Consider the following 24,306-nt stretch of genomic DNA (forward strand, 5'->3'; position numbering starts at 1 on the left):
AATTCTTTATTGCCGAAAAGGGCGACGGGCACACTAATTTTTCCAAGCGACGGACCACCTCACTTAAACCACAAAAAAAAAGAAGATACATATACAGAAAACAAAATCGCCATTGAACGGTGCCTAAAAAGAACGCGAATCGGGTGTGTGTGAGAAATGCGACGCTCACAGTGGCGCCGCTCCACTCTTTAGACGCTCCAGAAGCTCGGGTTCGCCTGGGTCCGCTCCACTCTTCGCTTGACTAATACAAACATCGGGCGGGGAGGAGGAGGAGGAGGGAAGGCGAAGGCACCAAGGAAAGAGTGCGCTGCGACAGCAACGCAACGTCGGCTCCTCAGCGGATAGGATGTTCTCCGGATCCGGCAGCCATGCCCACACCATCAGCTACGGAGGCGGGATTGGGCTGGGGGGCGGGGGCAGCAGCACTGGCAGTGGTGGAGGGGGCGGGGCTGGTCTGCAGGACTGCGACGGCTACGACTTTACCAAGTGCGAGAACGCGGCCCGCTGGCGAGGCCTGTTCACGCCGTCGCTGAAAAAGGTGCTGGAACAGGTGCATCCGCATGTCACCGCCAAGGAGGATGCACTGTTCTATGTGGAGAAACTCTGCCTCCGCCTGCTGGCCATGTTGTGCGCCAAGCCGCTGCCCCACTCCGTCCAGGATGTGGAGGAGAAGGTGAACAAGTCATTTCCGGCCCCCATCGACCAGTGGGCCCTCAACGAGGCCAAGGAGGTGATTAACTCCAAGAAGCGAAAGTCTGTCCTGCCCACGGAGCGTGTACACACGCTGCTCCAAAAGGATGTGCTGCAATATAAGATCGACAGCTCGGTATCCGCCTTCCTGGTGGCCGTCCTCGAGTACATCTCGGCCGACATCCTCAAAATGGCTGGCGACTACGTGATCAGGATCGCGCACTGCGAGATAACCAAGGAGGACATAGAGGTGGTGATGAACGCCGACCGCGTCCTCATGGACATGCTGAACCAGAGCGAGGCGCAAATCCTGCCAAGTCCATTGTCGCTGCCCGCCCAGCGAGCCACCGCCACATACGAAGAGACCGTCAAGGAGCTGATCCACGACGAAAAGCAGTACCAGCGCGACCTGCACATGATCATACGGGTCTTTCGCGAGGAGCTTGTGAAGGTCGTGTCGGACCCCAAGGAGCTGGAACCGATATTCTCCAACATCATGGACATCTACGAAGTGACGGTGACGCTTCTCGGCTCCCTGGAGGATGTCATCGAGATGTCCCAGGAGCAGAACGCCCCATGTGTGGGGAGTTGCTTCGAGGAGCTAGCCGAGGCGGAGGAGTTTGATGTTTACAAGAAGTATGCCCACGATGTGACGTCGCAGGAGTCGCGCGATGCGCTTACCAATCTCCTGTCCAAGCCCGGGGTACGTTTGATTCTCACTAAAAGCTTTGATCTTTACTGATAACTTTCTTTTCTTGTCCTTTGCAGGCCTCACCCCTTAGATCTGCTGGCCACGGCTTCGGAGACGCTGTCAAGTACTATCTGCCCAAGCTGCTTCTGGTGCCCGTTTGCCATGCCTTTGTCTACTTCGAATACATCAATCTCCTCAAGGATCTCAGCTCGTCGCAGGACGACATTGAGAGCTTCGAGCAGGTCCAGGGCCTGCTGCATCCGCTCCACTGTGATCTGGAGAAGGTGATGGCCAGCCTGTCCAAGGAGCGCATGGTGCCAGTGAGAGGGAGAGTGCGCCGCCAGCTGGCCATCGAGCGGACGCGAGAGCTTCAGCTGAAGGTGGAGCACTGGGACGACAAGGACGTGGGTCAGAACTGCAATGAATTTATTCGAGGTGAGTAGTGGGTTTACCAAGTGGTATCTGCGAGAACGACGTCTCTAAAATACATATTTTGCAGAGGATTCGCTGTGCAAGCTGGGATCGGGAAAGCGGATCTTGAGCGAGCGCAAAGTCTTTCTCTTCGACGGCCTCATGGTGTTGTGCAAAGCAAATACCAAGAAGCAAACGCCGTCGGCCGGAGCGACCACCTACGACTACCGGCTGAAGGAGAAGTTCTTCATGCGATGCGTCAAGATCAACGACCGAACGGACAGCGACGATCTAAAGAACAGCTTCGAGCTGGTCCCCCGGGGGCCGCCGGCCATCGTGCTGACTGCCAAGAATGCGCAGCACAAGAACGACTGGATGGCCGACCTGCTCATGGTGATTACCAAGTCGATGCTCGACAGGATTTTGGATAGCATTCTGCAGGACATAGAAAAGAAGCATCCGCTCCGCATGCCCAGTCCGGAGATCTACAAGTTTGCGGTGCCGGACAGCGGAGACAACATAGTGTTGGAGGAGCGCGAGAGCGCCGGAGTGCCGATGATCAAGGGAGCCACGCTGTGCAAGCTGATTGAACGCCTCACCTACCACATCTACGCCGATCCCACTTTCGTCCGCACATTCCTCACCACATATCGCTACTTTTGCTCGCCGCAGCAGCTGCTGCAGCTCCTGGACGAACGCTTCAACATACCCGATCCTAGTTTGGTCTATCAGGACGCCGGCACTGCTCCCCTGGGGGGGATGGGCGGCGTTGGAGGCGACAACAAGGAGCACAAGAACACGCATCGCGAGGACTGGAAACGCTACCGCAAGGAGTACGTTCAGCCGGTACAGTTCAGAGTCCTGAATGTGCTGCGACACTGGGTGGATCATCACTTTTACGACTTCGAGAAGGATCCCATGCTGCTGCAGAAGCTCCTTAGCTTTTTGGCAAACGTCAATGGCAAGTCGATGCGCAAGTGGGTGGACTCCGTGCTCAAGATTGTTCAGCGAAAGGTGGGATTAACTTAAAAGTTTTATAATTACAAGTTCAATTAATGAATTAATTTCTTGCAGAACGAACAGGAGAAAAGCAATAAGAAGATTGTCTACGCCTACGGGCACGATCCTCCACCCATCGAGCACCACCTGAGTGTTCCCTTCGACGAGATAACGCTCCTCACCCTGCACCCACTGGAACTGGCCCGCCAGCTCACCCTGCTCGAGTTCGAGATGTACAAGAACGTGAAGCCATCGGAGCTGGTCGGCTCGCCTTGGACCAAGAAGGACAAGGAGGTGAAGAGTCCGAATCTACTGAAAATCATGAAGCACACCACCAACGTGACGCGCTGGATAGAGAAGTCCATCACCGAGGCGGAGAACTACGAGGAACGGCTGGCGATCATGCAGCGAGCCATCGAGGTGATGATGGTGATGCTGGAGCTGAACAACTTCAACGGGATCCTATCCATTGTCGCGGCCATGGGCACGGCGTCGGTCTATCGGCTCCGATGGACGTTTCAGGGACTGACGGAGCGTCACAGGAAGTTTCTGGACGAGTGCCGCGAACTCAGCGACGATCACTTGAAAAAGTATCAAGAGCGATTGAGGTCCATCAATCCGCCGTGTGTGCCATTCTTCGGTCGCTATCTGACCAACATACTGCACCTGGAGGAGGGTAATCCCGACCTGCTGGCCAACACGGAGCTAATCAACTTCTCCAAGCGGCGGAAAGTGGCAGAGATAATTGGCGAAATTCAACAGTACCAGAACCAGCCATACTGCCTCAACGAGGAGTCCACCATTCGCCAGTTCCTCGAGCAGCTGGATCCCTTCAACGGATTGTCCGACAAACAGATGTCCGACTATCTCTACAATGAAAGCATGCGCATTGAGCCAAGGAACTGCAAGACAGTGCCCAAATTTGTAAGTACTTATTCCGTTGTCCAGAATGTTATCAAAATGCAGTGATTTTTTGTTTTAAATAAGTAAATTAAATTACATTAGGAAGTAAAATCTTTATTTTTTTACACTTTCAAGCGAAGAAAATTTTTAAATACATTTCGAGTCTTAATATACAGTGGCTAAACGATTGAAGATAATCATTACTTTTACTTTAGTCCTTGTATTAACATTTATATTGAACAAAGAATGTCTTCTTAATTATAAAACTAACGTAGTTATTAAACAAAAACAAATTTAAGGGCTTTTTCCATGCCTCAGCTTATTTCGTGCACTTCGTTTAAATCAACTTATTATTATTAATTTATTTTATGCAGTTTTGTGTGACCTTTTCTCTTAATCTGAGTAACTTTTAGAAGATTTTTCGATTAAATTAACAAATTTTTTTAAGGGTTCTAGAATAATTTTTATCAATGTGCCATAGGGCACTCCTCGTTGATAATTTTCGTAATCTTTCGGATGGCTAGTCTAATATTTGCTAGAATTTGTATATTATGTTTATGTCTGGGTGACTGTGATGCTGTTTTGTTCCCATTTGGACCGTTTTATATAAGCTAAAGCTTCCGAATGTCCAAAAGTAGTAGTAGTAGTAGGGGTTACTCTACAAGTAGTGGAAAACGATCCCAAATTACCATGTTCCCCACTCTACAGGAAGCTATTTAGGCCCAAACCAAGTCACGATCGCCGTCCTGCTGCACAGTAGCTAGCAAGGGCTCGGTTTCTAGCTCGATATAAGGTCTCCGACAATAATTTTGACTGCGTTCAGGAATAAATTAGTCAAACCTGTACTTGTTGGTAATGGTAAAATAAAAATTCCCAACGAAAATCGGCCGAATTATGAGATCCTATAAACATTTTAGACGATGCTACTCTGTTGGTTTCCTTATAAATGGCTCTTTTATTTATTTCGCCAACGTAGGTTCTCATAAACTGGCTACTTAAAAACTTAAATTAATACTAAATCGTGGCTAAAGATAGTTACCCTAATAATGGGCTCGTTTAGGGTATAGTTAGTTCTGCAGAATGGAGTAGAAAACGGTTCAAAAGATCTCAGTTGCCTACCCGGAACACAAGAATTTACAAGACTCAATAAAGCGGGACAGTCAACTTGTATTTTAAAACAACTCTTTTTTTTTTAGCCACGTAAATGGCCGCACATTCCCCTCAAATCGCCGGGCATCAAGCCACGTCGTCAAAATCAGACGAATAGCAGTAACAAGGCGTCAAACAACACCTCGACAGCCGCAGCAGCAGCCTCGTCAACGGCAACGGCCACAACGATAGCTACAGCAGCGGCGCAGCCTGTGAGCACAATCGATCCTACGTCGACTGGAGGTCTGGCCGACGAGCAGAGTCCCCAGCACAATCCGCACGCGTTTTCCGTTTTCGCGTCAGTTCTCATACCGGATAGAAGTGCCAGCGGTTGGAGCGGCACTCCGCTGCATAGTCGAACGGACCACAGCAACGGGGTTGCGGGAGCGGTACAAGCGCCACATATCCCTAAGAAACCGGGGGCTCATGTGTGGGCCAACAACGCCGCGACCCCCCTGGCGCCTGCAATGGATGTGTTCAGTCCGGCGCTGCCGGAGCATCTGCCAACGCAATCGCAGCCGGACAGTAATCCCTTTGCCGGCAGCATGTCGGATGCGCCGCCCTCGCCGCTGCACAGGGTGGTGGTCAGTCCGCGGCATGAGACGGCAACCGGCAACCGATCACCATTCCAAGGGCGGATGCAGTACAGCCCCACTCATAGTATTTCCAGTACTGTGACGCTCACAGGAATGATGGCTGGCAGCGGGGCGATGCCCGGCGAGGAGATAAGTCCGCAAACGGGAGGTTTCTACTACAACAGCGCCCATCAGCAGGGGCCGCCCGGAGCCGTGCCAATCTCGCCGCACGTCAACGTCCCAACCGCCTCAAACCTGGAGTATCGAGCTGTGCCGCCTCCACTGCCGCCACGGCGGAAGGAGCGCACGGAGAGTTGTGCCGACATGGCGCAGAAGCGACAGGCCCCGGATGCACCCACAGTAAGTGTTTCATCGCCCAATTAATGTATTCAATACAACGTATTCTTTCTCGTTCCAGTTACCTCCTCGCGATGGCGAGCTGAGTCCTCCCCCCATACCGCCACGGCTCAACCATTCCATGGGCTACTCACGACACAGCCAGGGCAAGGAGTTCGTGGGCAAGAGCAGCTTGCTTCTGCCCAACACCAGCAGTATTATGATTCGCCGCAACTCGGCGATCGAGAAGCGAGCTGCTTCAGCTGCCCAACAATCGGAGCCAGCGATGATGGGGTCAGGGTCCATTAATACAATGCTTGTGACGGTGCCGCAGCCACTGGGAGCGGACGAACAGCCGCCGCCGCAATCGATCTCGCCCGCCCTGAGCTCCTCGACTACCACATCACCGCTTACGCCCGCCACACCCATGTCCCCCAACATTCCCAGTCATCCGGTGGAGAGCACCTGCACGAGCACCTATGCTCGGATGCGACACCAGCACAATCATACGCAGCACCTGCCCCATCTGCCCCACCATCATCATCACCAGCACCAGCACCATTCAAATCAGACGCAAACGCGCTCGTCCCCCAAGGAGATCTTTCCGATTGCCACGAGCCTGGAAGGCACTCCCAAACTTCCACCAAAACCTAGTCTAAGCGCTAACTTCTACAACAATCCAGGTGAGTGACAGTGACCCTGAAGCATCATTTCCCTTGACTGTGATATTAACTTTCATTCGATGCAGATAAAGGTACGATGTTTCTTTACCCAAGTACAAACCAAGAATAATTTAAATTGCCTGGCGATGTGATAGGATAAAACAAACTACGAGTATGATCCGTAAGATTCAATGTTGAGAGCACTGCCCACTGTGCAGATATACATATATGTATGGCCGGAGCGGGAGTTATATACGTAGGTACAATTATGTATTCGAGTTGGCATGCATAGGCACATGCAGCAAATATGGACCGAGTTGGATCTGATGATTTTTATTATTCGAAACTCATTAAACAAATACAAACTCTCATTTACACAAGAAGCACAACACATGCATACACACACACAGATACACAACAACAACCACAACAACAACAAATGCAAAAATGAAATTATGTTATTATAATTATTATTATAAATATTTGTAAATATCGAAAAACATTGTATTGATCGTAGAACGTAAAACAATAAAATATAACACTATTGTTAGACAGTTGGCGATATCTTTTACTTAACCCCCAAATGATTCAAGCTCGGACACAAATATATTATTACGATTAATAGGTGTTAAATTATTGACGTAAAAGTGATTCATTATTGATTAGGCGATGAATCGTTAATGCACCGTTGATGAAAAAGTGTTTGATCGTTCGGACTCTCATCGATGATTCATCAAGAACACCGACCTGTATGCTGATGATTTACTGATGAATGGAACTGCTCAAGCACGCACAAATAACTGTAACAATTAATAGGTTGATTGGATATTTCACTAAGGATAAAAATCACCTCGAAAATTCACAAGTTCAAAATGAAATAAATAGATGTTAGTCATTCTGATAAGAAAGGGAAAAGAAGGCAAATAGATAATTTTACTTTTAAGATACAAAAAGTATTAAACGCAACATTTAAAAGATATTTTAATGACTGCCTAGCATCTTACGACTTTTCTTATATTCTGGAGGATTGTACTATTTGTATATGCTGAAGTTGAATTTCTGACCGAGTTTTGTGTTGTCCGTTTCCAGAATTTCCCATTTAAGTTACGGAAACGATGTGTCAACTACTGGCGTCACCATCTCCAATTCTAAAACCTACATGCATTCCCTTCCATGTTCTGTGATACGAGCAAATTGGTCACTAGTGAATGATATTGAATCGATCCGGAATTAAACAACACACAATAAATAGTTTTAAATGGAATAAATTTTACATATGTCACCAAACGGATACTGATGATACCTATTGGCTTATTTTATAAAACAACCTTAAATCCAAACTTTCAGCTTTTCATAAATCCAGCCGCCTTGACCTCGGACCTTCAAGAAGCTCTTTCTTTTATTAAGTTCTTATAATTTGAAAATAAGTGGTGACCCATTCAAGTTCCAAGAGAACTCAGGGTTTTCTTGTAAAGCCTAACGGCCTTGACAGCAGCATCACTTCAGATTACGTATGTGGCACCTGGCAGACTCGGGGTGTCCAACATAATTGGTAGCCACTATTAACATATATCGCTAATTAGCTTCGATAGGAAAGGAAAACTGTGGGGGACCACTAGAGCGGCGGCTGTCGACGCGGACTAATTGTACTAGTGGCAGTGCACTGAATGTGCAATTAAAGTTGATGTGAACAGTTTAGCACATACTTACAGTAGTATCTATATGAGGCAGCTGTGTGAGTTCCTTTCGCTTTTCTAACGTAAGAGACGTCATAAAGCTGATCTCTGAACAAATACTTCCTGTTAATTTGGGCTGCTCTCGGGGAAACAGGTTTTTGTTTTTGAGTGTATTTTCGTATTTTCGTGCGAATGCGTGTGTGTCCAGCCCCTTATCAGAAGTTATAGCCAGAGTTATGGGGTGCATCCAATAAATTCCCCCAGTTAGTTACCCGCACTCGATCCCAATGATGTGTCACTTAACGATCCGATTTTGGTTGGGGATTCGGTAAAGCACCGCAGATTTAACTTTCGCATCGCTTCGGTATGGCCTGCTGGTGTTGTTGCCAAGGTGAATAACATCCAGGGAACATCCAAAACGTCATTATTTCGCTAAGGGAACCTCAGAAATCCGAGGAAATGCGCAATCGGGCGAGCAATTATTTATATGCCAAATTGTGTCCTAGGAACACGTTAATATATCATTGCAGACACTTGGGAAATTTCCGATGAACATGCACTGCTAAAGAATCTCGCCCCCTCAATCCATAGCCTATAGTCAAGGTCACTGCTCAGATCAGTTATGGGATTGGTCATCGCAGGGGGAGGCTTGTTCTGAAGCAGCATATACTGGTAGATGGCTCTCGCTTTTCTTTCAACTTGACCAACATTCACGTAGGTGGCAATTACCTAACACCAGATCTTAACGACCTACACCAACTAATTCTCGTGTACAGCCCTCGTATCTGCCGATATCACGTTTCAGATGTGCAATTTACACAACAATTGGCCAAAGAATTATTCAATGAATTTGCATTTAATTCACTTGATTGCCGGTAATGAGAGAGAAACCCCGCGCATAATCATCTCGCGGCAATTACATCGGACGTTTTCCTACATAATTGTATTACATGAGCATATCAATTAGCCAATTACCCGCAATCTCTCGCCTCGAGACGGCAACTTGGAGAACTTTACGCTGGCCGGTGGCCAGTGGGAAATCCCTTCGGTGACAGGCTATAAACGGATGAGGGACCCCAGCCACAGGTGTGGGGTGCTCTTTCCTCCGATACTTTCCCCCAGGTCCGCCCAGGCCAGCAGTAGCGCCAGCAGCACCCAGCACCCAGAACCAGAATCGACGAGTCGACGATCGACGCCGATCGGCAGCTCGAGTAGCATTGTCTTTATGTAAGTGGCTTCGCGTTCGGATTCTGAATTGTGGAACTCGGCCCGCGTTTTATAAAAGCAGCAACAACAGCGTCAGCTCATTCAGTTCGCCCGCAGACCAATTCGAATCATTGTCAAGTGCAACAGCACCAGGAACAAACCGCCGCAGTCGCCATCGAAGCGTTAGCCAAGTGTTCCATACAGTATACATTGCCGTGAACAGCAGCCAAAAGAGCCAACAAAATGCTGGCCAGCGAGAACTTCCCTGCACACCACTTCAAGGAATCTATATTTAAGCCCTACAGTACGGGTGGCGATGATTTGGCAGCAGCCACCGCGGCGGTGGCGACCACGTCGTCATCGCCTGATACCGTCTCAGTCGACTTCGAGACCGCCCGCAAAATGCTGACCGCCAACGGATGCAGCAGTAACAATAATAATAATAATAATAACGCCACGGACACGCAGCCACAGGATGGCCTGTCCGGCTTTGTGGCCAGCCATCCGGCCGCCCAGTTCGAGGGCTTCATCCGGGCCTGCGTGGACGAGATCATCAAGCTGGCCGTCTTCCAGGGCACCAATCGCTCATCTAAGGTTGTCGAGTGGCACGAGCCCGCGGAGCTGCGCCAGCTCTTCGACTTCCAGCTGCGGGAGAAGGGGGAGTCGCAGGAAAAGCTGCGTGAGCTGCTGCGGGAGACGGTTCGGTTCTCGGTGAAGACTGGCCATCCGTACTTTATCAACCAGCTGTACTCCGGAGTGGATCCCTACGCCCTGGTGGGTCAGTGGCTCACCGATGCCCTCAATCCCAGCGTGTACACGTACGAGGTGGCTCCGCTGTTTACGCTGATGGAGGAGCAGGTGCTGGCCGAGATGCGGCGCATCGTGGGCTTCCCCAACGGCGGCCAGGGCGATGGTATCTTCTGTCCTGGTGGTTCAATAGCCAACGGTTATGCAATCAGCTGTGCTCGCTACAGATATGCGCCCGAGTCCAAGGTGAGTACCCGCTCGAACCCACTTCCCACAAACACAAGTGGTTTCGGGCCACACTTCCACACGGAAGTCCGCGATCCGCTCAAGGCGAATAGACGTCTAGCGCCACAGTGCAGGCCGAGATGTTAGTCATACCCATATAGCTGTGATATAAGCAAGTGAAACTGAGAGTTTTGCCAATTAAAAGACCTATTTTAATAGAATGCTTAGAAATGATTTCGATTTTTATGAATCCTGTTTATTTACTTTTTTTTATTATTCTGATTTACTAAAGGGAACTTTGGTTAAATAATTTAAAAAATTTCAAGTATGAAAGGCTCTATTATATATAAAATTATGGGATATTGATTAGCTAAAAATATTTATTACAAATTAGTTTATTTATTCTTCAAATGGTTTTATTTTATCAAATATTTCAATTGATTTTAAGTCGACAATGATGTCCACTTTTTCTATATTTATGTGTTTAAAATTTGTTAGTAATATATATTTTCCTAAGAATCAAGTAATTTTTTTTTAATTTAGTAATCTTTAAGGATTCATAAATAGTGTACTCCGTATTTGGAAAGATTATTTGTACTTGTTAAATGTACGTTAAAAAATTTTGTTTTTGATTTGTTATTATCATTTTTATAATTTAAAGAACTGTGGACTAAGAGGGATACAAATCTGTCTTTTTTATTATTTATTCATTATTTTAACCATTTTTAATAACCATTGTCGTCTGTTATATAAAAACTTAGATCTCATTTACTATAAAAGCTACATTTTTTCAATTTGTTCTTAAACTTTGCACCGCAATTTAAATCTAAAAAATAATTAGATTTAACTGCCGTCTTGATTTTCCAAAATGTTCGTAAATAGTTGAATGAATTTGACGCTAAACTGTCTGTTATCAAAGATTAAATCTAAATATTTGATTACGTTTAGCTTCACAAATTTTTAAGAAATAATTTAAGAAATTCTCTTCTTATATTTCACTTGATACATTTATGTATATATAGGAAACATTTAATTGTAAACCACAACGTTCCCCCTTTATTTCTGTATAGAAAAACGGCCTCTTCAATGCCAAACCTTTGATTATATTCACCTCGGAAGATGCCCACTACTCGGTGGAGAAGCTGGCCATGTTCATGGGCTTCGGCAGCGAGCATGTGCGTAAGATAGCCACCAACGAAGTGGGCAAGATGCGACTGAGTGATCTGGAGGATCAGGTGAAGCTGTGCTTGGACAACAACTGGCAGCCTTTGATGGTGTCGGCTACAGCCGGAACTACTGTGCTTGGCGCCTTCGATGACCTGGCTGGAATCTCTGAGCTTTGCAAGAAGTACAATATGTGGATGCACGTGGACGCGGCTTGGGGTGGCGGTGCCCTCATGTCCAAGAAGTATCGCCATCTCCTCAATGGCATCGAACGGTTAGTTGGCCCTCTAAGTGTTCCTCAAGTGGAAAGAGTTAAAAATAACTACATTTTCAGAGCCGATTCGGTTACATGGAACCCTCACAAGCTACTCGCGGCATCCCAGCAGTGCTCAACCTTTCTTACGCGCCACCAGCAGGTGTTGGCTCAGTGCCACTCGACCAATGCCACGTACCTGTTCCAGAAGGACAAGTTCTACGATACCTCCTACGACACGGGTGACAAGCACATACAGTGCGGTCGCCGGGCGGATGTCTTCAAGTTCTGGTTCATGTGGAAGGCAAAGGGCAGCCAGGGCCTGGAGGCGCACGTCGAGAAGGTCTTCCGCATGGCCGAATTCTTTACCGCCAAGGTGAGAGAACGTCCAGGGTTCGAGCTGGTCCTTGAGAGCCCGGAGTGCACCAACATCAGCTTTTGGTATGTGCCGCCCAGCCTGCGACAGATGGAGCGCAACCGGGATTTCTACGACAGGTTGCACAAGGTGGCGCCCAAGGTCAAGGAGGCCATGATCAAGAACGGCTCCATGATGATCACCTACCAACCTCTGCGGCAGCTGCCCAATTTCTTCCGGCTGGTGCTGCAGAATTCGTGTCTGGAGGAGTCCGATATGGTCTACTTCCTTAACGAGATCGAGTCGCTCGGCCAGAATTTGTAGTTTTCGAGTGGAAAAGCGAAAGCGAAAACTTGTAAAATGGTTAAGTGTTGAAAACATTCTTCTTAGGCTTATGCCGTACATACATATAATATTGTAGGGTATCGTTAATACACCCGGGTTGTATATATAATACTGGATGTTAAGTATTACCTCCAAACCAAGAACAAAATACATATTTATAGGTCTTTTGATTTAAATTGAATCTAATTCATTTCATTGGAAACTGGCAAGTGAGGCTGAACAGCACAGCTTGTATAATGGACTCAATCTTTATGAATATTTGAATCCTCTGCCAAGACCGAAGGTAATGAACTTTAAAGAGTTTTGCTTCGGTTGAGATTGCAAAACTCTCTCGATCTGCAGCTCGTCCCCCTTTCGCTAAACCCAGAATAAAAGTGAAGGAATTTAAAGAGGTACATTTTTACTTTTTTACGACTTCCTTGAAATGGAGAAGAAATCTCTTTTAAGGTAGGTAGGTTCCTCTGCTCTCTTTACACTGTAGAAAGTTAGTTTTAGATTTGAATTTTGTAGTGGGTATTCGAGTTTTAATCAGGATTTGCCAGACTGACAAGGATTGTACGCAGCTTTTTAATGATTTTCAACTTATCATCTCGTCAGGCAACATATTGATTTGATTTTATCTCGCGGACGATATGTAATAGTTATGCATTTTTCTTATTTTTTCTTATTTTTAACTTCATTTTTTTTATTAATCTCAACAAATCAAAGTTCTTTTAAGAAATATATTGTCTTTATGGAAAAGTAAAAACCGCTTCACAGACTCTTTTATTTTAAAATAATTAAATATTTCTTAAAATGCATTAAATTTGGCTGGACAAAATAATAGGTGTGCAAAGAAATATTTAAATTGAGTCAACATTTCACTAGTTTTAGACTAGGGTCCGTTTAAGGTATATGGCAGTTAACTTTAGAAATATCCGGCATTATTTTACAGGCCTTTCATTTCGTTCCTTGGCTTGGAGGATATTAAGGTCCCTAATTTAAGGACCGAAAAGTTTAAATTTGAACATTGTACCATGTCTTTTGGGCAATATCCAAAAGTGACATTTTATTTTATTATAAAGCCCATTATATCTGTTGTAAACTCCTAGGTTCTTTTTGAATAATATTTCCAACGGATTGCTTTTATTTTAAATGATTTTCAAATTGTAGATCTGAATCACGTTGTCGTCGCTTTTTAGCCCAGATCAAAAGTGACCGTTCTTTCTCTCTTACAAAATCCAACTTAAATCTATGATCGGTTTCTTATCGATAACTATACAATGGTTGGTCACACTATGGCGCGCCATATGAAAATTTAGGGGTTTACACTGTTTTAAATTCACCTTAGATATTTTTCATGAGCTTGAGATCCGTGAATGGTCTAAGTCACTCAAGTAAACCCATATTTTTGGTCTCAGAAGCAATCCTTAATGACTCGATGGACGTGTTCCCGATGGAATTTCCATAAAAATTTCATTTTACCCTTGGTATATGGTAGCATTACCACCTTCAAACAAACACAACCCAAGAAATGCAGTCCCATACAATTAGGCTACCACCTCAATGGATTCACAATGATTCTTCATGTGTACCTGGGATCACAATCTTTGCCTAGGACAATGAACATTCTCTTTGGCATCATTACATTATACATTTATATTGGATTCGTCACATTCGAAGATCCAGCGATCCATATCCGGTTCTAATATCTAGTAAAAATGTAGCAATCATCATTGAAGACTCGGTGGCAAAAATATTTTAAATTTTGTTGGTAATCGTCCAGCAAGTCTTTTGACCAAATAAGTAAAGATTTTATAGGGGTTTCCCAAGTTTCACAAATGTTTTTCGGGCTAAAAACATGTTGTCACTTACATGGAAATGGATGGATAAGTTTTTTTTTTGTCATCTGGAAATCCTTTTCTTCTTCGCATTACAATTGACGGCCATGACCCATCTTATACTATTCTATTCAACTATTTTTGGCCAGCAAAATATGCACTCTCAATACAAAACAATTCCCAGAAATCAAATAAGCATTTGGAAATCCCCCACAATAGTGTAATCTTATTAAAAATGTATTGTTTTCTTATAACATTTGGGGTTTATGTAGATTTTTATCGATATCTAACAACCAAATAGTACACCTATTATTTTGTCCACATATTAATACATATATAAATGTGTCATTTATTTTAACAGTGTGTTTTGTTTGTCTTAAAAATAATTTTAAAAATAACAGGAACTTAAACCCTATCCACAATAGTCTCTAAGATCTCTTAAGAAAAATGATAATCTATAGCGACGCTACTTGATCCAGTTCCATTTGCTAATATCACTTCCGCCGGCTTTCTCGACTGCCTCAGCCACGCTCAGGCTCTGACCAGGCTCAATCCCATAGCCGATGCGCAGACCGTGCGGATTTGATGGCGTGCGGCAGTCCATGTTGCACTCCTTACGCAACACCGTATCCACTTCCACGGACGAAAAGAAGGCCACCGACATGGGCAGGTCCCTCAAGCCGATGCGGGATACGCAAAAGGAGCGGGTCATGAGGTTCGTCACGTGCATAGCCAGCGCCGCCTTGGGGGCCAGATCCTCCTTAACCAAGTAGCGCAACTCGTCGTGGAAACTCAGACAGAAGCGGACATGTGGTCCCATCAGCCACCGCATACTGACCAGCATGAGGTGCAAGAAGTCCACGGCTCCGCTCTGCACGACCCAGTTTATGCGCGTCGGCAGAAACCGTTGCTCCTGCTCTGCACCGCCGTCTGCCTCTAGGGCCCGACTTAGACGCCCGCCCAGGAACGGTGTCTGCGGCTGCGGCTGTGTGGCGATCTCCTCGAGCCGATTAAACATTGCGCTTTCGGTGCCGCCTTGCCAGTAGGGACGATGGAAGACCTCGCCCAAGGTGCGATTTCGCTGGAAAGCCAGCCGTGAGGCCTCGTAGCTGGAGTATCTGCAAGGAGGAGCGTCAAATTAAGCGGCTTTCGCGGAGAAAACTTGAAGAATACTCACGCCCTGTCCTCCAATTCGTCGTGGAACTCCTCCCGCAAGCTGTATACCCTTTTTCCTTTGGTGATTGCGAACATCTTCATGGCCTTGGCTTTGGCCTCCGAGGCACTGAATGTGGGATTAAACTGGCGGAGAAGGGTCTCGGCGAACTGCTGGCCAGCGCCATAAATGCGGGCGTAGTTGATCACTTTGGCGTGGTCCCTTGAGATGCCGACTGCCTTGGCCGTGATGGAGTGCATGTCACTGCCGTTGGCCTTGCTTCCGCTGAGCGTCATCCAGCCGAGCGGCGTTGCTCCGTGCTCCCCACAGGCGTAGGCATCGCCGAGGACGGAGGCGATCCACAGTTCCTGGGAGTCGACATCAGCTCCGACCAGCTTGAATCCTGGGGGCGCCTGCACCATCGAACGCAGCTCAGATCCCAGGCGGTCCGGCCGAGAGTTTGAGGCTGTCATCCAGGTGGGCTCCATGGCACGACGGGTTAAGGTGCCACAGGCAACCACCTGGGGACAAATGGCTCCGTAGGCTCTGAGCTGGGCCTTTCCGCCCCTGATCTCAGCTGGCAGTTGCTGCTGATCCAGCCACACTACCATTTGACCCATGATGCGATCCCGGTTGTTCCTCCAGTAGGACATCATGCGAGCAATTTCCACGACCCTTGTGGCCTCCTGACAAGACGGATCGCCGCTGCTCAGCACGTTCTGGGAGAACTTGTCGAGAAAGTCCCTGGACAGGGGATTGCCCACCCGAAAGGAGGGTCCATTCTTGTGCGGCAGCTTCAGAAAGAAGCAGCAGTCCTCCAGTATCTTGTTGCACCACACCCCAGAACCTTGGTACTGGGTCTCCAGCCTCTGCTGCTTCTGTGACAGCTTCTTATAGTGCTCCCGCTTGCCCAGGTGCTGCTCCACCTGTTTGGAAAGCAAATCCATGGCCAGATCACTCTCTGCCTGCCCTGCGCCCTGGCGGGCAAACTCCGGAACGGGGCAACGCTCCAATAACTGCTCCAAAGGCAGCCGTTCAACTCCTCCAGAGTCGCTGCGAAATGGGACAAGGAAGCCCCAACCTTGGTCCCTCTCATAGTGCAGTGGATATCCCTCCCAGCAGAGGGAAAGCAGCTTGGGGGCAATTTGCATGCCGGTGCTGATTTCGGTGGCTCCCGGAGACCACAGGTCCTCCTCCTCCTCTTCCAGGACTTCTGCCGCTTCCCTTTTGTACCTGCTCGGCGGTGGCTTGCGGCAGAGCTTCCGATACCACAGCGGGTATCCCGGAAGCAGAGGTCTCCGAGCCGGCAGTAGGCAGTGTTGGTCATACAGATGCTGGAACTTGGCCTGCAGGCGTCGCTGCTCTGCAGTAGTTCCCACATTGGATGGGACCTCTGCCCTTGCCAATGGCTTCCGTTTGGGCGGCTGCTTCATTTTCAACTCTTGCACGCTCCAGTCCTCGTCCCACAGCCACAGATTCTGGCGGTACTTCTCGTCGTGGAGGAGGGAGCAGGCTTCCTTAGCCCTGCGCCCCAAATGGTACTTGGCCTCGATGCTGAGATCCTCGTAGGTGAGCTGCGCCTCTCGAATATATCGCTCCCAGTTGGAGTTCACTGGCAAATAGGCGGAGCCCATCTCCAGCATACCCGCCAGGGAGGCCGGATGGGGAAAGCGCTCTGCATACAGGGGGTACAGGACCCGAAGGACGCGGTGAGTGGCCTCCACATCGCCGGCACAGTAGTTGACCAGCGACTGAAAGCTCTGGCGCACTTGCTCCAGAGTTCCCTCAACGAAAATGTTCCTCGGCTCCTTGGACAGCGGCTCCCCGCCGCAGTAAAGACGGTGCACCTCGACCAAACTATTGAGCGAACTCTGCTCCAGCCAGGCCAAGTCCTCTGGTGCGGGCTCCTTCTTCGACTTGAGCATGGCTCGTTGGTAGCTGGTAACTCCACTTACGCACATGTGCAGCGACATCGTGTCCACAAAGCGCGTGCCCGTGTCTTCGATCAGGTACTGCTCCTTGAGCCTGGCCCTGTCGTAGGAAACATTGTGTCCCACCACAAGACCGGGTCCACTGGCTCCCAGGGGTATCAGTTCGTCGGGAGTGTGGTGAGGTCGCTCTGCGTCGGTCGCCCCATCCAGGGGCTCTACGCTGGGCACCCTCAAGCGGTGCTTCGTGAGCTTGGGACTCACCCACGAATACCATCGATTGGTGCTAACGGCGGTGGCCAGAACGGGAGCCTGCCCCTCGTTGACGCACACCTCCACATCGAAGACAAGGCCTTTTTCCGCCGGGTGATCCACAGGCGAGGCAGTGCCATCGACAGGATCATACGCAGTCCAGCCAGCGAAGAAGGCCCATCGCTGGGGTCTCTTTGGTAGCTCCGTGCACTGCACCAGCGGCAACAGTAGCTCCTCGTATGGCTGCACCTGCTCCCTGGCTATATTGTGGAAGTGCTCCTCGATATTAGCGCCTCGCAGCGGGGGCAGTTTCAGCTGGACATCTGCCTGAGGAGTACTGCTTTCAATATCGACGCCATGCCGGCGCAACTCGTCCTGGTACGCCTTGGCGGAGGCAAGCTGCTGTTCCGAAACGGTGCGCGGCTCCTGGGGGAAAAGCTGCGCGTGCAGATTCCGAGAGATCATTTGCACCTTCACGAGATTCTCCGCGTACTCTGCTTGGCTGCCGGCCTCATTGAGTTCCGCCTGTTTGGGTTTCTGGGGTGTCGTCTTCGGCAGGGGTTTCGCCCTGCGGTAGATCTTGAGACTGCTGCTGGCATAGCGCTCCCGGCTGGCCTGGCTGGCATAGTTTCTGAACAGGATCCGCTGCATTGCGAACTTACCAATCAATCATTTTTCAATGCGACTCGATCCCAACCGCTGTGTTTTTATTATTTCCTTGTATTTCGGGAATTTTACAAAATGCGGTCACACTGTCAGTTTTTAAATTCAAAAACAATTAGTGCTTAGTTTTTGTGGGAACTTGTATGATCTTAATTAAATTATTTGTTTTGTATGGAAAGCAAATCGACATGGAGTCACTATTAACTTAACTTTTTTTGATGCTTGGTTTAAGCTTTTCAAAAAATATGATCATTTTCCTTTATACAACGACAAAACAGAAACTTTAACGACATCGCAGACGATAAATCAGAGACCAATAAGCATTGTTTCCAAATTTTTAAAGCTGATTTTGAAGGGCAAAAACAGTACTTTAAGATGAACTAACGATTTAGAAACAAAATAAGGATTAATAGATAATAGAAGTTGTTTATCTTTCTAAAGTACTAAACTCAAGGCAATCTAATCTCTACATAACAAACATCAAATTCCAGCCGAATCCCTGTGGAATCCCTGAAACTGAACTGCTAACTGGAAGTAATAATACAATAAGCTGATTTGGCGAATAAAAAACATTTTATTCAGTTTGCTATAGAGTTGAAACACTTTAAAACACACACACAGACTTTTCAGAACCCTTGTAAGTGGAAGAAGTAGCGAGAAAAGAACGAGTCTCTTCAGTTAATTTATGTAAAAAGGCTTTCGCACGGTACAAAACAATGGGAGAAGCGCTTTTGGAAAACATTTTGGCAAAATACTGCGCACTTGGCCAGGCCAACGCCAACACACTCGCTAACAGACGACAATAACATGTAAATTTGGACCGTCTTGATCTGAACTAGATCTGTAGGTTGCGCATGCCGCCGTTTATGCCGCCCTGCTCGACGTTCCAGATGACCAGCTGGCCGTCGACGCCCGAGGTGGACACCTTGGTGGCACTGTCCTTGTCCCCGGCATACAAGCGGACGCTGGTGATGGCGTTCTGGTGAATTGAGTCCACCACCGTGTCCGTATTCTCCGTGCGCATGTTGCGGTCCATTGACTGAAAGATGCGCATGGCAGTGATGCCGCTGGACTCGCGCTTCTGCGACTTGTCCAGCTTTCCGCTGAGCACCAGCTTCCCATCCGCGGTCAAGCTGTATAGCAGAGGTACACAACTGTAGCCGGCTACCACGACGGAGGTTGGTGAGACCCACTCGCAGGAGAGGAAGGGCAGGTAGCCGGTCCGGCAGCGGATCACCGTGTTCCCGTTGGTGGCATCCGCGATGCTGACGCAACTGTCGTGCCCCACCCAGCAGACCTTGTTGCCGTCGCTGGAGAAGCTCACGCTGTTGATCCAGCCGCCGCCCGACGTCAGCGAGTTGCGGAACTCGGCCATCAGCTGGCCAAGAGGCTTGCGGTTGCCCCAAGGCGTCGGAGATGGCGGTTCTTCAATGTCCTTAATGAACGCCGAGAAGACGCGAACCTTGTAGTCGGTAGAGCCGGCCAGCAGGAGCACGTTGTTCGGGTGCCAGTCCAACGAGGTGACCGTCGAGCGGATAGGCTTCTTGATATGCTTCGACACCCACCAGTCGTTCTCCGACTCGAAGTAGCACACCGAGATGAGACGGGCTCCAGATCCCACAGCAAACTTGTTCTCCGCCGGCGACCACTTGACGCAGGTGGCTGCCCGATTAATCCGCAGCAGCACCAGCGTGGGCTTCCACTTGCCGTCCTCACCCTGCGTCCACACGTACGCGTTCCGGTCAGCGGCGCAGCTCACGATGCGGTTGGTGTTCTTGGCCCAGTCGATGCCCATTACTCGGAGGTCGTGCTGGTTGAGCACGTCCGCTAGCTTCCAGTCGCTGCCCTCGCGCCTGTAGATGTGGATTTCGTGGTTGTTGGGCGATAAGGCGATCTCTGCGGGTAATCTCGGTGAGTCACGGCTTCGGCAGCGGGTGAGTAATGGGAGTAATGGCACTTACGCGTCCGGTCCTTGTTCCACGCATGGCAGGTGATGGAGGCCAGCGAGGTGCCAAAAGTGAATGTCTCGGCCATGTTGGGGGTCTAAATGCGCTCGGAATGCAGTCCTGATCCAACTCCAACCACACACGTAGATTCAACTTCAGTTAGCGGCTCACCGGGATTGCACTTCGGCTTTCAGCGTTCGAGTGGGCGTTGTTTCCGCTGGCTGCGCGCTCCGCTTCGCTCTAGTTTTAATCGCGGACTCTGGGCCGTCTACACGATTAAGCTAGCGTTGAAGGATAGTGGCTGGTTTTCCTGCTCTCCAGAAGAGACAAACTGCGTGAAAAAGTAGTTTGGAAAAGTAAAATGCAGAAAATTAATCACCCGAAGAGTTTAAGTGTGACCGCTATTTGACCGATAAAAATACACCAACACTTGCCTTAAAAATATACTAAAGGTAATAATAGTTAAAAAAAAAAATATCCGCCTTTTTCCCGTCAAATCTGGCTATTTCTTGAAGTTCCTAGGGGCTTTTTTTTAAGCATTTATTAAATAAAATAAATGGCAAATAAGGTAAATATGTATAAAGGAACAAAATAAATGGAATCTAATTAAATAACCTGACAGCAAATCAGAGAAATACAACAAGTGTTCACGTTTTTGTAATGAACAAAATGAGTTCGAATTCGAGTGCGAGTTCGGAAGTTTCAGATCGGAGAAAACTAGTTTTTTCAGTTCCAGCAACTGATGGGATGGTAAAAATAAGCGTGTAAGTTGCGTTAACAGTAGCGTCTGACAGCTGGAAATGTATATTTAATTTTCATTTACCGTTCTTGACTATTTTCCTCTCGCTCTCTCTCACTGCTTCAAAATATTCGTCGTTTTCAGTATGATAAGGTGGCATTTTTTTCGTATGGTATAATTTGGCGCCCTTGCTGCGGTCCCACAGATTTAAAGCGGCGTTATGCTCGCAGTTGCTTGAAGCAAAAACCGTGTATTCTTAAGTAAATAAGTTATTTTAAATAAAGCGGAAATGGAAACACTTTGTGCCGCCTTGGATCCGATGTTCCCCTGCCGGGAGGCGGCCATAACCACTCTGGGCGAACTCATAGGCGACGCAAGGGAGGCTTACCCCTCGGCCATATACTTATTTGGACACAGTGGAACGGGGAAGACCGCTCTAACCCGAGCGCTGCTCAAGGAATGCTCCAAACGACAGGGTGTCCGAACTGCCCATTTGAATGCCATAGAATGCTACACCACCAAGATCATGCTGGAGAACGTGCTGGACTCACTCACGTCTCCACAAAAAGGGGACTCTGTAAAGGCTGACAACATGGTGGAGTTTGTGGAGCAGCTACGACGAGCGGAGGCCCCGGGCTTCCTCATCGCCGTGGATAACGCTGAACGACTGCGCGACATGGATGCCAATGTGCTGCCCGTCCTGCTGCGGTTACAGCAGCTCACCAGCCTCAACCTATGTGTGATCCTTCTCTCCCAGTTGCCCTTCGAAAAGTTCTACAACAAGACGGGTCTGAGCGAAGTCATCTGCCTGCACTTGCCACAATACAACAAGGCGGAGACGCAACGCATCCTGGGGTCGGACTTCGATCAGGTGCGCGGCCACTTACTGGAGCAGTTTGCCACGGACCCTGGACGCCTGGAGATCTGCGAGACAGCCATGACTGAGGACTTTTACAACAACTATTTGAATCTCTTTCTCAGCGTCTTCTATAAGGCCTGTCGAGATCTCCCGGAGCTGCAGCTAACGGCCAGGAAGTGCTTCGCCGTTTACCTGGAGCCCGTCCTGGACGGAGCAGTGGAAGCCAGTGACATCTCCCGACTGTGGCGGCACATAGCGGGTCCCCTGAGAGCGGCCCTCACCCAGATCTACATGCGCATTGAGAAACCACTGGAGGAGTGCGCCGAGAGCTCTGCCTCCTTAGAGGATCAGAGCGTGCGCAAGCTGGCGCAGTCGCTGGAGCTGCCCTACTACGCCAAATTCCTGCTGATCGCTGCCTTTCTGGCCAGTCACAACGCCGCCAACCAGGACAAGCGGCTTTTTGTCAAGCACCACGGCAAGCAACGCAAGCGGATGCAGACGGTCAATGCCAGAGCCAAGGTACCATAACGAAAGTCCCAAGTAACCAGTTGCATCGAAAGCCTTAACGATCCCATTCCAGACCACGGAGAAGATGTCTACCACCTTGGGACCAAAGTCCTTTAGCATCGACCGGCTGCTGGCCATTTTCTATGCCATTCTGGAGGAGAAAGTGGGCTTGACCTGCAACCTGCTCTCCCAGATCTCCACGCTTGTCCACCTCAAGCTGCTCAGCTTCGTGTCCGGTGAGCAGAACATCATGGACGGCTCCGCTCGCCTGCAGTGTACTGTGGGCCTGGAGTTTGTGCTCCAGATCGGCAAAGTGGTTGGCTTCAATGTTCGCCAATATCTGTGCGATTTCATGTAGCTGTTTTTCAGTTCTTAAATATATTTAATAAATAGTCCGGTACATCACTGATGTGTATAGTCTCCGACAGTCTGGTGTCCCTGCTCCGCAGCTTCATCAGGCCGTTTTCCAGTGTCTGCTCGCTTACCACCAAGGTATAGGGCACGCCAAGCATATCCGATTCCGCAAAGTGTTCCGCCAGATGCCGATTATCTTTGGCCGTGAAAAATCCTCTGCCTTGGCAGAGTCGCAGGCCAGCGTGGATGAGGACGTGCTTCAGGTGCAGGCAGAGGTCGTCCAAGTCACCCAAGAGCCTCGAACTTTCCAGCAGACAGGCGATTCCGCATTGATACGGTGCCAGAGCGCAGTTGAGCAGCAGGGATTGCGCGTCTCGACCATGGTCGCAGCCGTCCAGGAGAAGTGCTACGGTGGAAAAACTAAAATAACTTGCGAACTCAAAAGATACTGCCGCCTCTCACCGCAAGTGGCCGTCTCCAGCTCGATGACGGATCGTATGACAGTGGGTTGCACAGATTCTCCTGTCCGTCCGTCCGGCAATCGAAGGGAGCCCTCATCCCCTCCAAGTCTCACCATGCTCAGCTGTTCCACGGTCACTTCTCCGGCCTGTGATCTGAGATCGATGGCTTGATAGCTTGGCGGGTCGAGCTCCTCCGGCAAATCGCAGGGTACGATGCGGATGCGACTAGGATTCGAGGAGAGGCGCATCCACCAGATCTTGCTCTCGCGTTGCAAGTTGTAGAAGTGCTCCAGAGCGCGGTCTGGCTCCACCAGGAAGTCAGTTGTCAGAATAGAGGCGGGCGACGTAACACTGAAGAGCGGATTACCGCGGAGGCAGGCGGAACTGGAGCTGCTTTGATGCTTGACGACCGTTGGGCATTTGGCTTTGCGGGGATGCTCTTCGAGAAGTTGCTGCATAAGCGAACCAAATTCCGTGGTGCGGGCAAAGGAAAAGCGCTGCGTCGTTGGCGACGTGGAACTTGTGTGGGGGATGCCTTTTAGGTGGGCAGCCAAGGGACGCAGGCTCAGCCACTGCCTTTGCAATTGTTCGGCGTAGGCGCGACCGTGGGAGAGCAGCTCCAGTTGGCTACCAGTAAGGTGGTGGCGGAGGAACCCAGCAGAGGCCAGAGACTCGAAGCACCGCTGGACCCGGTTCATTGTTCCAGCGGAATGTTGCCCGGCGGGGAGACGTAGTAGTCCTCGTCGGTCACCCTTGCGTTGCGCAGCACCTGGCGCCGGCAGTCGCCCTCAGTCACCTGGTCGTTGCGTAACTGGAGCTGCTGCTGCTCCAGTACCGTGTAGAGTGGGCGCACGTGGTCTGTGTCGATGTGAGCGATCTTGTCCGCGAACTGGATGCTGCTCTTGAGCGTGGCAAGTGCCCGCTCGCTGTCCAGATCCACCAGAGACAGGCGCTCCAGCAGCTGAATGGTTTTTGTGTCGATCTCGATGTGGCTGGCGCTGTTTGTGTCAGGAAAGGCGGTGTCAACCGGCGTCTGCGGCACCTTTGTGGGATGCGTTAGCTGCTTAAAGTCCAATTTGGGTGCTTTTTCAGTCGCTTTCGTTGCAATTTTGCAATAAAATCGTTTACTCAGCCGCCGCCACATTTCTGCAGTTAAACAGTGCTGTCGAACTTCTGGCTAGAAAATAGCCAAGAATAAAACGCGTTCTTAAGCGGCTTTTTTTAACGTCAGATCTGC

At 49.0% G+C, this 24,306-nt stretch overlaps 7 protein-coding genes across 7 annotated transcripts; 3 read left to right on the top strand and 4 right to left on the bottom strand.

Moving 5' to 3' along the window:
- The first annotated feature begins 31 nt into the window (after positions 1-31).
- Positions 32-6,973, top strand: Sos (Son of sevenless). Its single transcript, XM_017181845.3, has 7 exons — positions 32-1,393; positions 1,459-1,816; positions 1,881-2,806; positions 2,867-3,715; positions 4,891-5,778; positions 5,837-6,437; positions 6,503-6,973. The coding sequence occupies exons 1-7, from the start codon at positions 347-349 to the stop codon at positions 6,544-6,546; spliced, it is 4,713 nt and encodes a 1,570-aa protein (XP_017037334.1). The 5' UTR covers positions 32-346; the 3' UTR covers positions 6,547-6,973.
- A 2,411-nt stretch (positions 6,974-9,384) lies between these two features.
- On the top strand, positions 9,385-12,563 carry b (glutamate decarboxylase-like protein black). The gene is made up of 3 exons (XM_017181859.3): positions 9,385-10,291; positions 11,341-11,708; positions 11,769-12,563. The coding sequence occupies exons 1-3, from the start codon at positions 9,542-9,544 to the stop codon at positions 12,364-12,366; spliced, it is 1,716 nt and encodes a 571-aa protein (XP_017037348.1). The 5' UTR covers positions 9,385-9,541; the 3' UTR covers positions 12,367-12,563.
- A 1,953-nt stretch (positions 12,564-14,516) lies between these two features.
- Positions 14,517-18,631, bottom strand: PolG1 (DNA polymerase gamma, catalytic subunit tam). Its single transcript, XM_017181850.3, has 2 exons — positions 15,385-18,631; positions 14,517-15,325 (listed from the first exon to the last, which is right to left on the bottom strand). The coding sequence occupies exons 1-2, from the start codon at positions 18,189-18,191 to the stop codon at positions 14,674-14,676; spliced, it is 3,459 nt and encodes a 1,152-aa protein (XP_017037339.1). The 5' UTR covers positions 18,192-18,631; the 3' UTR covers positions 14,517-14,673.
- A 123-nt stretch (positions 18,632-18,754) lies between these two features.
- Positions 18,755-20,582, bottom strand: Arpc1 (Actin-related protein 2/3 complex, subunit 1A). The gene is made up of 3 exons (XM_041776899.2): positions 20,529-20,582; positions 20,165-20,459; positions 18,755-20,099 (listed from the first exon to the last, which is right to left on the bottom strand). The coding sequence occupies exons 2-3, from the start codon at positions 20,235-20,237 to the stop codon at positions 19,039-19,041; spliced, it is 1,134 nt and encodes a 377-aa protein (XP_041632833.1). The 5' UTR covers positions 20,238-20,459; positions 20,529-20,582; the 3' UTR covers positions 18,755-19,038.
- A 265-nt stretch (positions 20,583-20,847) lies between these two features.
- Positions 20,848-22,612, top strand: Orc5 (origin recognition complex subunit 5). Its single transcript, XM_017181851.3, has 3 exons — positions 20,848-20,913; positions 21,033-22,266; positions 22,328-22,612. Exons 2-3 carry the CDS (start codon positions 21,178-21,180, stop codon positions 22,610-22,612), a joined length of 1,374 nt encoding a protein of 457 aa, XP_017037340.1. The 5' UTR covers positions 20,848-20,913; positions 21,033-21,177.
- Position 22,613: 1 nt separating this feature from the next.
- PolG2 (DNA polymerase subunit gamma-2, mitochondrial) lies at positions 22,614-23,767 on the bottom strand. Its single transcript, XM_017181853.3, has 2 exons — positions 23,071-23,767; positions 22,614-23,014 (listed from the first exon to the last, which is right to left on the bottom strand). The coding sequence occupies exons 1-2, from the start codon at positions 23,765-23,767 to the stop codon at positions 22,620-22,622; spliced, it is 1,092 nt and encodes a 363-aa protein (XP_017037342.1). The 3' UTR covers positions 22,614-22,619.
- On the bottom strand, positions 23,764-24,213 carry GatC (glutamyl-tRNA(Gln) amidotransferase subunit C, mitochondrial). The gene has a single exon (XM_017181856.2). The coding sequence runs from the start codon at positions 24,211-24,213 to the stop codon at positions 23,764-23,766; it is 450 nt and encodes a 149-aa protein (XP_017037345.1).
- Positions 24,214-24,306: the final 93 nt, after the last annotated feature.

Source organism: Drosophila kikkawai, chromosome 2R (genome assembly GCF_030179895.1).
Source record: "Drosophila kikkawai strain 14028-0561.14 chromosome 2R, DkikHiC1v2, whole genome shotgun sequence".
Taxonomy (NCBI): Eukaryota; Metazoa; Arthropoda; class Insecta; order Diptera; family Drosophilidae; genus Drosophila; species Drosophila kikkawai.

Bases quoted from the DNA above. Each gene is read 5' to 3' on its own strand.
- Sos (XM_017181845.3), top strand. From the start codon at position 347: ATGTTCTCCGGATCCGGCAGCCATGCCCACACCATCAGCTACGGAGGC. The intron at 1,394-1,458 runs GTACGTTTGATT...TGTCCTTTGCAG, and splicing joins ATCTCCTGTCCAAGCCCGGG to GCCTCACCCCTTAGATCTGC. The intron at 2,807-2,866 runs GTGGGATTAACT...AATTTCTTGCAG, and splicing joins TCAAGATTGTTCAGCGAAAG to AACGAACAGGAGAAAAGCAA.
- b (XM_017181859.3), top strand. From the start codon at position 9,542: ATGCTGGCCAGCGAGAACTTCCCTGCACACCACTTCAAGGAATCTATA. The intron at 10,292-11,340 runs GTGAGTACCCGC...ATTTCTGTATAG, and splicing joins GATATGCGCCCGAGTCCAAG to AAAAACGGCCTCTTCAATGC. The intron at 11,709-11,768 runs GTTAGTTGGCCC...CTACATTTTCAG, and splicing joins CTCCTCAATGGCATCGAACG to AGCCGATTCGGTTACATGGA.
- PolG1 (XM_017181850.3), bottom strand. From the start codon at position 18,191: ATGCAGCGGATCCTGTTCAGAAACTATGCCAGCCAGGCCAGCCGGGAG. The intron at 15,326-15,384 runs GTGAGTATTCTT...TCCTCCTTGCAG, and splicing joins GACGAATTGGAGGACAGGGC to ATACTCCAGCTACGAGGCCT.
- Arpc1 (XM_041776899.2), bottom strand. From the start codon at position 20,237: ATGGCCGAGACATTCACTTTTGGCACCTCGCTGGCCTCCATCACCTGC. The intron at 20,100-20,164 runs GTAAGTGCCATT...GATTACCCGCAG, and splicing joins GTGGAACAAGGACCGGACGC to AGATCGCCTTATCGCCCAAC.
- Orc5 (XM_017181851.3), top strand. From the start codon at position 21,178: ATGGAAACACTTTGTGCCGCCTTGGATCCGATGTTCCCCTGCCGGGAG. The intron at 22,267-22,327 runs GTACCATAACGA...ATCCCATTCCAG, and splicing joins CGGTCAATGCCAGAGCCAAG to ACCACGGAGAAGATGTCTAC.
- PolG2 (XM_017181853.3), bottom strand. From the start codon at position 23,767: ATGAACCGGGTCCAGCGGTGCTTCGAGTCTCTGGCCTCTGCTGGGTTC. The intron at 23,015-23,070 runs GTGAGAGGCGGC...TTTCCACCGTAG, and splicing joins GCTGGAGACGGCCACTTGCG to CACTTCTCCTGGACGGCTGC.
- GatC (XM_017181856.2), bottom strand. From the start codon at position 24,213: ATGTGGCGGCGGCTGAGTAAACGATTTTATTGCAAAATTGCAACGAAA.